Genomic DNA, 14727 nt, shown 5'->3' with positions numbered 1-14727 from the left:
TGGGGGCCTTACCCAAGCTGTACCAGCCCAGTGGTTGAGAGGCAATGAGGGGACCCTTTGCTTATTTGCCACCAGAGTTCCCACTGTTCATTTTTATTAGCTCTGGACTCCTACAGTGCACCTAGAGGAGCCAAGCCTTCTTTTCCCGAGACCCTGGAGAGGATGGAGGGCGTCTTCTGTTAGCAGGGTGGTTTCCATGGAGAAGTTTAAAAGACACACTTATACTATTGCCAAGGGCCCTCTCCTATAGGGTCAGTCAGTGGGGACTCTGGTAAGGGAAGCTCTGCTGCCCCAGGTCTTACAGTCAGGAAGCTGGAGGCTGCGGCTTGAGAGAGCATGGGCATTTCTAATTTGGACTTGGCCCATCACTGGATGTGGGATCATGCTCCTATGTGAGAAAAGTCCACAGCAGAGGTGTCTCCCAGATGTCTCCTCAGATCCTGGGAGTCCTACTAGTGACTTTCCTGATGTGTCAAACCTCACTGGCAAGTGAAGGCATCTGGAGAGTTAGGCTCAGCCAGACCAGAAAGGAACTTCCATAATTCCATGCAGGAAAAATATGGATCAAATGTCTTTTCTGGAAAACAGGAAGAAGGTTTCTCTGTCATCCCTGTTCTCTGGGTGTATGTCATAGACTGGTGCTGCGAATGCTTGTTTCCAGTGAAAACAGGCCAGTTTTTGCACCTCCCACTATAGGAATATGATACTGTTAATCAGTGAATGGCACTGGGGGGAAAATGAAAATGCTCATAGCACAGCATCCTTCCCAGTCCCGGGTCCCCTAAAGTGTTCGGACCCTTCTTCATTGCATTTGGCTGGAGACCTGGCACAACTACAAACTGTGCTCATTTTGCCTCCTCTTTCCTTTGGGGGCAGGATTGGTATTACATGTGAGAACAGTAACAATGTCTGGCTGGAAACCGGAGAGGGGATGGTTAAGATTTACACACTGGAACACAGGGGGCTTGAAGTTAGCTTGGTATCTGGCAAGGGCTCTTTCAACAGTGGCCCCTTGTCAACTGCTGACTCCTCGGCACCTGCTCTCCAAGACCTCCTTTCCCTGCTGGCTTGGGTGTGTCCCACACCTGGCCTCCCTGGGGGCTGTGGGTCATGGTCAAACCCAAGGCCTTGAGTCAGTCCTAGACTGCTCATTACTCGTACCTTCTGGGTTGACTCTCTGTCATCTCTGGCTCATCCCACTTCTGCCTTCCCCATCCACCAGGCTTTCCTCTTTCCCTTTCTGTACAGGCTGTTGCTCTAGTCATTTTTATTGACTGAGTTAATTTTTTCTGCTTTATTATTCTGTGATGTTCTTGCTACCATTTTCTAGATCCTATGGTCTTCTGATTCCTCCAAAATGTCTTAAAATCACCAATGCTAACAAGAGCTTCTTGACACAATCTCTTGTTTTAAGAATTATTTAGCACTCATCCTGAATATTAGGTCACAATCTCCCCCAAAATATTTGACCTCAACAACCATTCAGGCAATGTTTACTCTTCATAAAGAGAAATCTTTGATTTTCCCTCAAGTTGGGAACCCATTACTTTGTTGGACATTATCAATCCTTTCTTTCTTCCCTAACAAACTTCATGCAGAAAATCTTGCATGAAGATCAAGCAAATTCTAAGGACAACTAATTAATCACAAAAACACCAATGAAGAATGTATGTTGGGGCCGGCCCGGTGGCGCAAGCGGTTAAGTGCGCGCGCTCCGCTGCGGCGGCCCGGGGTTCGCTGGTTCAGATCCCGGGCGCGCACCGACGCACTGCTTGGTAAGCCATGCTGTGGCGGCGTCCCATATAAAGTGGAGGAAGATAGGCACAGATGTTAGCCCAGGGCCGTCTTCCTCAGCAAAAAAAAAAAAAAAGAGGAGGATTGGCGGATGTTAGCTCAGGGCTGATCTCCTCACAAAAAAAAAAAAAAAAAAAAAGAATGTATGTTGTTTGCAATACTTACAGGACACACACATGTAGAGATCCCAGGCTTCTAATCATACTACTGCCCATTAGAGGGGGCAAAAGCAATTCTCTTGATAGTTTAAATCAGTGGTTCTCAAACTCAGGACCAGAATCATCTGGAGGGCTTGTTAAAATAAGATTACTGAACCCTACTCTCAAAGTTTCTAATATAGTAGGTCTGGGGTGGACCCTGAGAATTTGCATTTCTAACAAGTTCTCAGGTGATGCTGCTGCTGGTTTGGAGACCACACTTTGAGAACCACAGACTTAAGACCTAGTTAAAATCAGACACCATCTGGGCCTGCCCCGTGGCTTAGCGGTTAAGTGTGCGTGCTCCAGTACTGGCGGCCCGGATTCGGATCCCGGGTGCGCACCGACACACCGCTTCCCCGCCCATGTCGAGGCCGCGTCCCACATACAGCAACTAAAAGGTATGTGCAACTATGACATACAACTATTTACTGGGGTTTTGGGGGAAAAACAACGAGGAGGATGGGCAATAGATGTTAGCTCAGAGCCGGTCTTCCTCAGCAAAAAAGAGGAGGATTAGCACGGATATTAGCTCAGGGCTGATCTTCCTCACAGCAAAAAAAAAAAAAAAAAAAAAATCAGACACCATCCTACTCAGGTTTTTGTTTTTCTCCCTTTAAAGGATTTAAAAGGATAAAACAGCAAAGTGTTAACAACTGGCTTTGATATTTTTCAGGTCAAAATGATATGTCCTATGATTTATGGCATGGAATGATGGGTCTCAACTTAGTATTTGTCCAGTCTTCAATAGATTCCATGTTCTTGTTGAGAACACCTGACTTTTGCAGCCTCGTCTGTTGGGAAGTGAGAAGAGAAATCAGGTTTCAAAATTACCTCAAGATGTCAACTCTGTAGCCTGCCCTCAACTAGTCTAAAACCTTATCTTTGGTCAGTCACACAATATCAACCCATTGACTGTGATACAGCCCATGCTGGTGGCTTAGGGACATGTAAGGCTTCAGATAAAGGATCAAAGTGACATGTCAATTACTCATGCCTGGGCTGGCCCCGTGGCTTAGCGGTTAAGTGCGCGTGCTCCACTGCTGGCACCCCGGGTTCGGATCCCGGGCGCGCACCGACACACCGCTTCTCCAGCCATGCTGAGGCCGCGTCCCACATACAGCAACTAGAAGGATGTGCAGCTATGACATACAACTATCTACTGGGGCTTTGGGAGGAAGATAAATAAATAAATAAAATCTTAAAAAAAAAAAATTACTCATGCCTCCAGGGACAGTGGTTCTCAACGTTGGCAGCACATTAGAATCACTCAGGGAGCTTTAAAAAAGTCCCATGCTCAGGCAACACCCTTGAGCAATTATATCCAAATCTCTAAGGGGGGCCCAGACATCAGTGGTTTTTAAAGCTCCCCAGGTGATCCCAATGCAAGCCAAGGATGAGAACCACGGCTCTGGACTCGAAAATTCCCCCTGCAATCAATTATTATCTTCACTCTCCTCAATAATTGCCTTCACTGATGTTAAACTTTCATATTGGACCCCCGGCTTGTATAGAGGGCTAAAATAAGAATCCTCCATATGAAGAACATAAACTCTGGCAAAACCACAGATGAAGCCAATATGTATTTTTTTTTTTTCTGATGCCTTCCATAGTCATGTAGGAATCCATCAAGAAATCACTGCCAGGAAAAAGCTCCTTTCTCTAGATGAATTATATACTTCCTTATACTGGATGAGAACACAAAAATCCACTATATTTCCCCTTTTTGTTTTTATGACCAGTAAGCTTACAGATAAATTTAGTATTTACTTGCAGTAGCAAACTCATTCCTGATAGCTTTTTCACCAAATTGTTTTGCAATTTCTTTTAAATTTTTTATTTAAAACATCATTGGATTATTTATTTTTGGAAATCATATATACTACTGGAAGTGCTACAAATATCCTAAAGAGATGGAACTGATATTAAATTTTCAGAACGTGGTGAAAGCTCTAGTGCTAGTGTTATCCAGAAGAGCTTGCTTTTGCAGATAGAGGGTGGTATATGAGGATGGAACCTTCCATCCGTATAGTGCACTATGGCTTACAGAGCACTTAGGTATGTGTTATCTCCTTTGCTGTTCATAATGACTGTATGGGACAGGCATGAGAGGTCTTGTGATCCTCACTTTACAAATAAGGAAATGAGGTCCAGAAAGGTTGAGGGATTGCCTAAGGTTTGACAGTTAGCAAGCCTTCAGAGCCCTAGCCAGTGCACTGTCTCATACAGTGTGTGTTTTGCCTGGGAAAGTTCTGATAAATAAATGAAAAGCGATAGGATATATTGGAGTATATGAGGAAGCTATTTGGTTTAAAACTAATTCAGCCTGACCTTGTTTTTCCCAAAGGGCCTGAGGTGGCCTGTTGAGCGTGCATTGTACACCTGCTTTAAACATTTACAATGTCCCAAAGACAAGAATGATGCCCTTAAAGATAGAGATGTATCTTCCCCCATATCGGCATTTCCTTAAGGATAAGCATCTCCTTCTAGAAATAAGGATTAATTACCGACCTGCTGTGCTCACTTTGTGACCACTGATCTGCTGTGCCAGCAAATCAGTGACTATTGTGAAAGGGACATTCCTATCACATGTGACGTATGCTCTTTGTTCCAAGACAGTATATAACCACTCTGTACACCCTACTTCTTTGGTGCCCTTGGAGAAGGAAAGCCCTGGGTTATACTCCTGAGACTTGGCTCATAAAAAACCCACTCCAATTTTGACTTATATATTGATTATGGATTATTTGCATCAACAGTGCTATTCACTCTTTGGAGCCAGAGAGAGGGAAGGTAAAGTGAGAATGTGGACTCCAAGTTCTCAGGGAGAAGAAAACTCCAGAGTCTAATAATGGCACCCCTTTCAATCTGGAAATTTTGTTTAAAGGGCCTTTACTCCTGCTCTCCAGGGAAAATCGTCTGAGCCTGGGCTCTGTACACTGCAGACGTACCTGGCTGCATTAGGCTGCCTTTAACATGCCTACTAAGGTTGCCTTTCACAATCCTTTAGGGGAGGTGCCCCAGAACTGCTTTGTAGTTTTAGGGGCTGGACATGGCCTGAACCAAGGTCATCATCAAAACTCAATTTTCTAATGAGCCCACAGGTTTTCTGAAGGTGAAGCTTTCTTTGGAGTCCTGCAGGTTCCCCTGGCTTAAAGGACAGGAAAATTTCCTAAATGACACTTGATAAGTTCAACAAAACACTTGATATTACTGTTTGGGTTCTCTTAACTAGTTAATTTAGATTTGGCTTCCAGTTTAGTCAAAGAAGGCCAAATGACCTTTCACCTACAAAATATGGTGTGAAACACATTGCGTACTCAACACAAAGGTTCAAGTCCCAGTTTTGCCACTTTCAAGCTGGGTGACTTTGACAAATCATTAACTTCTTTGAGCCTGTGAAAGAGGTCCACAGATAATGAGATAATGTGAGTGAAATGTGTTATACAACTGCTAGGAATGATTGTTTAAAACATGTCCACATCCGTCTCTCACAATTTAACTTTATAACGGGCGTACATTTCAAAGAAGGGAGTCAAACACACCATCTCATTATGTCTAAACTGTTCACTGCACACCATGAGGTGGGGGTGTGGGAAGGAGTAGTGTCCTGCCCCCAGAGTAAGTGTGATGGGAGGTGCTGTGAAGGCAAGCTTAGGTCTTGGGAAAGTAAATCCTTAGCCAAAGACATAAAGCAAAAGAGGAAGTAGTGGAAGGAAGAAGATTCCAAGTAGGGACAAGGGTAAAGGAAGATGGAGAAGAAAAGAGACAGTGAGTGAAAGAAAGAGGAAGGAGGGAGAAGGAAGGGGTGCCTTCTGGTTTGACTTTGAAATAAATTTGTGGGCTTAGGGCTCCTATCATTCATTTGTACATTAGCTGTGGTCCCCAAGCTAGAAGCCTCTTAGAAGTGTTGCAAAGTGCTCTATTTTATTTAACTAATTTATTTATTTTTGGAAAGGTTCTGTCCAGGTTGTACATGCAGTGAGCTGTATCACTGTCTTTTTGTTCTTAAGAAACAATGATATGCCTCTCCAGTAACCTGGAATCAAGGATCCAGGAACCTAACCCTCTCTTTAAGCACTGTTACGGAAGAAAGGATGAGCTGGGAATAAAGGATTACTTCTGGTAACAACACCAAGTAGTAAATATATTCTTTCCTCATAAGGTACTGAGTTCCCTGTCATTGGAGGCATTCACACAGACGTTAAACAATCACTTGTCAATTGTTTTAAAGAGAAGATTCAGACAGCTACAACCAGAATCTAACGTCAGTGGGAAGAAGCATGGTAATGTGTGTGTGTAGGGGGTGGGGGTGGTTGGCCCACATACAGGGATAGGAGGCAGAGGTTCGGGGAGGGTCTGCACTGGTGGGTGGTTGTATAAAAGGAGAGGCATTACCCGTTGGTCACCTTCTCTATGTGTCTCACAGCCTTGCTTTCACACTGCTTCCTCTTTTTAAATTTAAAAAAAAAAATCATAAACTACTGCCATGTCAATGTGTCACCTTAAAAGAAACTGTTGGCCAGGCACCACTCTGGAAAATGTATTGAGGGAAGCAAGCTCTCCCCAGCTGCATTTCTAGATTTGAGCATCATTTTTTGTCAGTTCCCTCCCCTTGTTCAACAACCTATGAGAACTTCTTTCTACCTAACACAGTACTGTCCAATAGAAATACAATGTGAGTCATAGAGGTAATTTAAAATTCTCTACTAGTCACATTAAAAAAAGTAAAAACAAACAGGTGAAATTAATTTTAATAATATATTTCATTTAACCCAACATATCCAATATAAGTTTACTTCAACATGTCACCAATATAAAATTATTAATGAGGAATCTTACATTCTTTTTTTCACTAAGTCTTTGAAATCCAGTGTGTATTTACATTTACTGCACATCAGTTTGGATGAGCCACATTTCATGTGCTCAGTAGCCACATGTGGCTACTGGCTGTTGTACTGGACAGCGATGGTCTAGCAGATCAACCTAAACCACTCTGCCTGGTTTTGATAATCCGGCCTTGCAATAGCGTGCCTACTGCTTGCCAGAGCAGAACCACCGGTCCAGCACAGCTCCTCTTTCACAGTTCCTTGAATGCGCTGTGTTTACTTGCCTTCCATTACCCTGTTTATTGGTGTCCCTCCTCATGGTATTGCCTTGACTTCTCTCTTCTTCTTTCCTAATTCTTAAAGGCCCAGTACATTCTCAAGCCAATATAGTGCTTAAAATTAGTGCTACACAATTTTGTAACCAATTAGATACTACCCTGCATTGGTCACTGTTATTATGTTTTTTCTCCCTAACTAGATTTTAATCTCTTTATGATATGTTTTATACTTTTTTAAAAAAATTTTTTGTGAGGAAGATCAGCCCTGAGCTAACACCCATGCCAATCCTCCTCTTTTTGCTGAGGAAGACCAGCCCTGAGCTAACATCTATTGCCAATCCTCCTCCTTTTTTTCCCTTTTTCTCCCCAAAGCCCCAGTAGATAGTTGTATGTCATAGTTGCACATCCTTCTAGTTGCTGTATGCAGGACGCTGCCTCAGCATGGCCGGAGAAGCGGTGGTCAGTGTGCGCCCTGGATCCGAACCCAGGCCGCCAGTAGCGGAGCACGCGCACTTAACCACTAAGCCACCAGGCTGGCCCCCCACCCTTTTATTTTGGTGAGGAAGATCAGCCCTGAGGTAACATCCGATGCTGATCCTCCTCTTTTTGCTGAGGAAGACCAGCCCTGAGCTAACATCTATTGCCAATCCTCCTCCTTTTTTTCCCTTTTTCTCCCCAAAGCCCCAGTAGATAGTTGTATGTCATAGTTGCACATCCTTCTAGTTGCTGTATGCAGGACGCCGCCTCAGCATGGCCGGAGAAGCGGTGGTCAGTGTGCGCCCCGGATCCAAACCTGGGCCGCCGGTAGCGAAGCACGCGCACTTAACCACTAAGCCACTGGGCTGGCCCCCCACCCTTTTATTTTGGTGAGGAAGATCAGCCTTGAGGTAACATCCGATGCTGATCCTCCTCTTTTTTGCTGAGGAAGACTGGCCCTGAGCTAACATCCGTGCCCATCTTCCTCTACTTTGTATGGGATGCCGCCACAGCATGGCGTGACATGCGGCGCATAGGTGCCGCACCCAGGATCCAAACCTGCGAACCCCGGGCCACCGAAGCGGAGCGCCGGCACTTAACCACTTGTGCCACTGGCAAGCCCTATACTTCTTTAGTATAGCTCATGGTGCCTAGAACCATCATTAGTGCTCAACAAAGACACTGATTGGTTCATTGAGGGAATCAAACCACTGTTCTAAAGAAACACATTTTTATTCTGTCTTCATTACTGTAGATACAACCATTTCTTAGCAATAGCTTGAGTTTAAATTGTCTTCTCTTATACTTTGGCCAGTTAAGAACTCAAGCATCCTCTAAATTACAAAGGAGGGTCAGCCCCATGGCTTCGCGGTTTAGTGCACGCACTCCGCTGCTGGTGGCCCAGGTTTGGATCCCGGGAGCGCACCGACGCACCGCTTCTCTGGCCATGCTGAGGCCGCATCCCACATACAGCAACTAGAAGGATGTGCAGCTATGACATACAACCATCTACTGGGGCTTTGGGGGAAAAAAATAAATAAATAAAATTATAAATTACAAAGGAAATGGAGATTTGTTTATCTTGAAACTAACAAAAGGTTAGGGTGCCCTTTTGGACATTTGACATAGCAGCTAACGTATCCAGAAGTTAACCTTTTGGCCAGTGTGACAGCTCCCATCATTTTATGACGTTCATCCCTCAAAACACGATCCTGCAATTTAGGGGTTCTGCCACCAGATGGTGATGGGGCACCTTGGGCAGGGTTACACAACCCAGACTATAAGACATCTGCCAAATATTCTTAGTTCAATAATGATATTTACAGAACATATTTTTAAAAAATTCATAAGGATTCTTTGTTACCTTCATAACTTATTAATTACTATTCATCATGGCTTTAATATCTTTCCCAGATAATCATTAGATACACCTCTCTATCTGATTTTGTAACTCATCTTTAAGTCAAATTACTCCTGGACTTCATAAACAGTTCTGGAACTTCATTCTATTTGGACATGAAAAGCCCTTGCAAAATCTTCCCAGCCAGGCACGGGGCTTCAGCCAGTGAAAACACCCCTTTAGCACGGTCTTCTCTTTAGCTTCCTCAAAACTCTCTTCACGTGAATGCGGGGGGAGGCAGGTAGGGGAGGTGAATAAAAGAGCAGCCCAAACAATGGCCCTAACAAATCCATTAAATCAGGAGGAGGGAATTTTTAACTTTAATCTAAAGCATCATCTTAACTTATATGAAAAAATAAAAGAGAAAACCAACACCAAAATAGAACAAACACTTGTGTTAAAACAAGGGTTTGAACTCCCCAAATTCCCTTCTACAGAACTACCCATTCCAACTGAAGTTTCTAAGAGACTAGAGCTACAAGTTTCAAGAGGTTTTTGAATAAGGCTTTAATTGGTTTCTCAATTCCCCTCAACTTCTACTTTTGATATTTAGTCTTCTCAGTTTCAACATGTTTAGGTGGAAAAAAAGACCATGTTCTGTGCTGCTCAGCTGCCCTGGTCACCACAAGGTCCTCTGGCCTGCACCTGAGAACTGACCTCGGATTTGGGGTCATCAACACCCCCACTGTCTCATGTCAGGAAAGAGACTTCCCTTTTATGTTCCTCGTTATTTGTAGAATGTTCCCTTTCCTTATGTTCTAAGGGAGGATAAGTGAGATCATCTATAAGTTTTAAGAAAATTCTTACAAACTCAAGGCTAGGTATTCATCTTAATACATTCCTCTTGGAGGAGTTGCCAATCCATCTCCTGCAAGTGCTCTCCAACCTAGGCACACCTACAGATGGTTCAGAAAACTCTGGGGCTCATTAAACATGACTCCTCAAAATCTTTTTCACTTTTCTCCCCAAGCAGCAAGCCAAGTCCTCATATTGATTTTCTGAACTTATGATATAAAGGGTGTTATGGACTAAATGTTTGTGTTCTCCCAAAATTCATATGCTGAAATCCTCACCCCCAAGGTGATGGTGTTTGGAGGTGAGGCCTTTGGGAGGTAATTAGGTCATAAGGATGGAGCCCTCATGAATGAGATTACTGCCCTTATAAGAAGAGGGTTTGCTTCCCCCCTCTCTCTCTCCTCCTCACCATTTGAGGACACAAGGAGAAGATGGTCACCTGCAAACCAGGTAGGGGGCCCTCACTAGACACTGGATCTGCTGGCACCTTGAACTTGGAATTCCAGTCTCCAGAACTGTGAGAAATAAATATTTGTTGTTTAAGTCACCCAGTCTATGGTAATTTGTTATAGCAGCCAGACCAGACGAAGACCAATGGAAAGACCTGAGAAACAAACTTGAAATTCCCAATGCACTTGAAATAGAATCCAAATGCCTTACTCTGGCTTAAAGATGCCAGATACTCTGGCTTAAAGGTAACACTGCTGCCGATGCTCCATTCTCACCGCACACCAGCCTCTGTCTTTGTGCACCATGTACCAGCACTCAGATCCTTGACCCACCAAACTCTTCTCTGCTTCTGTTGTTTCTATCTTGAACATCCTTCCCACCTCCCCTTTCAGGTCTCAGCAAAAATGTCCTTTTCTCAGTCTGCTCTGATAACCATTTCTAAAGCAGCCTCCTTGCCAACTCTGCCCAATCACTGTTTACCCGACGACCCTGTTTCTTTCTTTCATGGCCTTTATCACTACCTGAAATTGTCTAGGTTAATTATGTGGTTACTTGTTTATCATCTTTCTCCCTCTATGAGCACGGAAGCTCCAGAAAGGCAGGAGCTTGCTGTCTTGTTCACCACAGCATCTTGCCAATGCCTAGACAGTGCCGAGCACAGGGCAGGCATTTAATAAGTATTTCTTTAACCACTTACTCACATTGTGACTTTCAATTTCTTTCCCCACAAACCATGTGACCAGTACTACAAACCAATAAGAGTTAGCATAGTTTCCCATTTTTTCCTACCTCTACTTCTGAGAAAGGTCTGCAATGAGAGGGCTTCACTGCTGGAAGCAACAGGGAGGAGAATCAGAGGCTGAGGTTTTCTGAGGCTTAACCTCATTGTCACGTTAGAATTAAGTGTCCACACCTGTGGACACACCTGTGAGTCATACACACCTGTGAGTATTGCTGGGTTAGTTCCTAAAGTCACTTCTCCACGGCTCCTTCAACTCTGGTTTCCCACAACTCTTCCTAAAGCCCCGGGATTTGTGGGTTTGGACTCTGAAGACAGAGAGACCCAACTTTGAAGCTCGGCTCTGCCACTTACTAGCCACATGACCTCATACTTCTCAAGCCCCAGCTTCTTCATATATAAAATGGAAATGACAGTAGGACCTACCTCATAGGGTGGCTGTGAGACTAGATGGATAATTCAAACAAAGGACTAGTAAAGTGTGGTGCACAGAGCACCCCACAAACAGTTATTATCCCATCCCACCCCCACGTTCAGCCCCTCCCTCTGGTAACTTTCCATGGTTACTTTTATCAACTGATGTCAGTTTTAGCTCAGGCTCTCTGCAGAGTTGTGGAACACAGAAAGCTAACCAGCACACACGACTCTCAAATAATCAGGGCGTGTGTTCTGGACAGAAGGAAAAGACCTTCTCCCACCTTTGAGATTTAATACACCTCTTGTTATGCAGCCTGCAACCGGCACGAGAGTTACCAGGTGGACTCATTGGGTGTTTTTGTTGGACTCAGATAAATGGGGCTCTCTCCTGATCTCAGGCCCAAGCACGTAACGGTTTGTAGAACGCTAGCAAACAAAACAGATAAAATCTATCAAAGCAAGAGAAAGGAGGACATTTTAGAAGGTTTCTGTGCAATACCAGTCTCACTGAGGGGTATGAAGAAACAGCTCCCTCCTCTTTAATTACAAGGCTGCGAACATTGCTGCCTCCCTCCACTGCATTTGCCAAGTGGTTCTCTCCAAATAGCTCAGTGATGTCAAGGGGCGTAGTAGTTACACAAAGGATTTTCAGCTAACATACAGGCAGAATTCTGTTTTAGACTTAAATATTAAGAAGTGAAAATAAACTATCATACGTAAAATCATAGCATGGTTTCTTCTATATACTTGGTTTATTAATCACATGCAAATTTATCTTGAAAAAACAAAATCAAACTGGTGCCTATGGCGGGGGATCCAAAGGAAACAGTGCTGCTTTTTAATTCCCTATTGCTTTGTGCCTCAATTTCCCCACCCAAAAAATGGGTATCAGGAGATCTTAAAAGATTGACAAATAATGAATAGTAATCAAGCTAACTGAAAACAGGGTCCTTATAAAGCCAGGGAACAACCGCCACCCAGCATTACCTGGGGGAATGGGATGCACATCCTGTCCCGCTGCCCCAGCCAACTCTGCCCCTGGGCGTGAGGGGATGGCCCTCCCGGGGGGTGTTACCTTCACAAACTGCACATCGCTGAGGATGTGGACTGAGTAGTCGGGCGTGTAGAGGTTGTTGCTGCTGCTGCACAGCTGGGTGTTGCTCCCCCCAAAGTCACTGCGCTCACGGTTGGGAGACTCGGAGCGGTTCAACCCGCTGCAGCGAGAAGGGGATCGGTTTACTGCAGATGGTGCGGGAGGGGAGAGGGAGGAAGGCAAGGAGGGCGGGTGGGGAGAAAGGAGAGGGAAACGAAAAGAGAGAGAGAGGTGTTGTTTACTGAGGCACCACGGGACTGTTAGGCAATGGTAACACCGAATGGCGGAACCAGGCCCTCACCCCCCATCAGAGCCCAGCTGCTCCACTGATGTTTATTCCTGTGAGGAGCAAATACCTAAGACAGGAACTCATGGCTCCACTCTGCTCAGGCTCTTCCTGTTCCCCACGACCTCTACCAGGGAGGAGCAGGGGCAGAGGTGGTCCACTGCCTTTCTCATTTCTGGTCTTTGGGTTAAGTGCAGGAGATGAGGACTGTGCTGTGAGTGTGGTTAGCTACCCTAGACCCTGAGACCCCGAGATCTCCTACCAGAGTGATTTTATATAAACTTAATTCACAAACTTATTTTAGAAGGGCCAAGGCCCTAAGTTTGCCCTCAAAACCCCCTGTCCCGGCACAGATAACCAATCCTCCCCGTGGTGAGGCATTTTAGTGGGCATAACTCAGGTCTGCCCCAACAGCAGCAGGGCCCGGGACAAGCGGAGGCCCACAAACTACATATTTAAATCACATTAATAAACTGTTAAAATATGTTCTTTGTCCTTGACAAACATACCTTTATAACAACCTAGAAGGCCAGGTCCAACTCCTTAGAGTTTTGTGCCAGAAAATAGGGCTGTGTGGGGAGAACCAGCCCCCAGCCTCGGGCTTCCTGGGTCGCTTTCCCCAGGGCTGTCTGGGTGGGAATTCCGGGATTCTTGTATCTGAAATATGCTCTAGAGGCAAGAATACATCTCTGGGTGGGCACATCTCTTTGTCCCTGCAAACTCCTCACCCCACAGAGAGGGCCAGGGCTGAGGTGGGCCAAAGTGGGGCCCTCTGAAGTATGGGTCTAGGGCAGGGCTCCCTCTAGGCCTAAGTAGGGGGACTAGAATAACCTAGAGGCTTTCTGTCAAAGGCCTCCTAAATGTTCAGACTCAGGTCCTTTTTCCATTTTCAAGAACCACTTCTTGGGAATGTTCAATTAAGACCATGTCACTTGGTTTCAAAATGGACTATGTGAACTACCTTCCCCAGGATCAATAGAAGAGAGGTTCTTAAGGTGACCCTAGCATTATCTTAACGACAGAATAACCCCAGATGAGAGACTGTGAAGCCCCATCCACCCCTCTCCTTCCCAACTGATGCTGCTCTGCATTTCTTCCCCCAAAAAGGGGGAGGCTGTCAGCCTCTCATAACATAGGTTTAGTTCAGGGGCTCAAATGAAGAGTTGGATTTCTCAGAGATTCTGTTCCTTGTTCTTTCAGGGTAGAACCTTGGGAATTTAATTCTGTTTCTTGAGATAATGCTGCCATCAATCAAAATATTTGATTAGCATCAATTTGGAATGAGTCCTGGAGGGCTGATGATCTGTTTAGCTGCCAAGCTGTTATTGTCTGGCAAACCACTTAGTGGAAAGATTAAAATAACAATAGATTGAATCACTTTCTCATTAGAACCATAATAATCACTGCCTTGATAGGATTATAGAATTAAGGATTCCAATTCCAGTCTTCCCCTTCTCAGTAAATGTCATTCACAAACCTGGGGGTCACCCTTGACTCCTGCCATTCCCTCAGCCCCACATCAAGTCCTCTTATCTCCACTTCCCACATAATAAGCCCATCTGCCTCTATCTCTGTCTCCACTCAAGTCTGAGTTACCATCACCCTCGCCTGGACCATGGTCTGTCTCCCCACTTATAATCATATAGTTTGTTCTCACCTCAGCTGCCAGAAGCACATTTAAAAAACACAAATAAGCTTCCTTTTATTCAGTCTGAATAAAATCTAAACTCCTTGCTTTGTCCCCTAAAGCCCCCCATGACCTGACTCCTGCTTTCCCGTCTGATGTCATCTTGGGGCTCCTTCCCCCTCCCCTGCTTGCTCTGCTCTAGCCCACTGGCTGCCTTGGGATCCTCAATCAGGCAAGCATCCATGGAAAAGCAGATGCCATTTCCCCTACTCCCCTCTCATCCCCACCTCCCCTGCTTGCTTCTCAGTCATTAGGTCTCAGCTGAAATGCCACGTTCTCTGAAGAC

The 14727-nt window shown here is 44.9% G+C and overlaps 1 protein-coding gene across 1 annotated transcript in view; it reads right to left on the bottom strand.

Annotated features, from left to right (window-relative positions):
* CNNM1 (cyclin and CBS domain divalent metal cation transport mediator 1) overlaps window positions 1-14727 on the bottom strand; it is a 63848-nt gene that overhangs the window by 5877 nt on the left and 43244 nt on the right. Inside the window, exon 7 of the mRNA XM_004428159.3 lies at window positions 12451-12614. Coding sequence (XP_004428216.1) covers window positions 12451-12614 — 164 coding nt within the window. The remainder of the gene's footprint in view (window positions 1-12450; window positions 12615-14727) is intronic.

This window comes from Ceratotherium simum, chromosome 6 (assembly GCF_057802395.1).
Source record: "Ceratotherium simum simum isolate JZ-2026a chromosome 6, ASM5780239v1, whole genome shotgun sequence".
NCBI lineage: Eukaryota > Metazoa > Chordata > Mammalia > Perissodactyla > Rhinocerotidae > Ceratotherium > Ceratotherium simum.
This window is presented reverse-complemented; position numbering and strand designations above follow the sequence as displayed.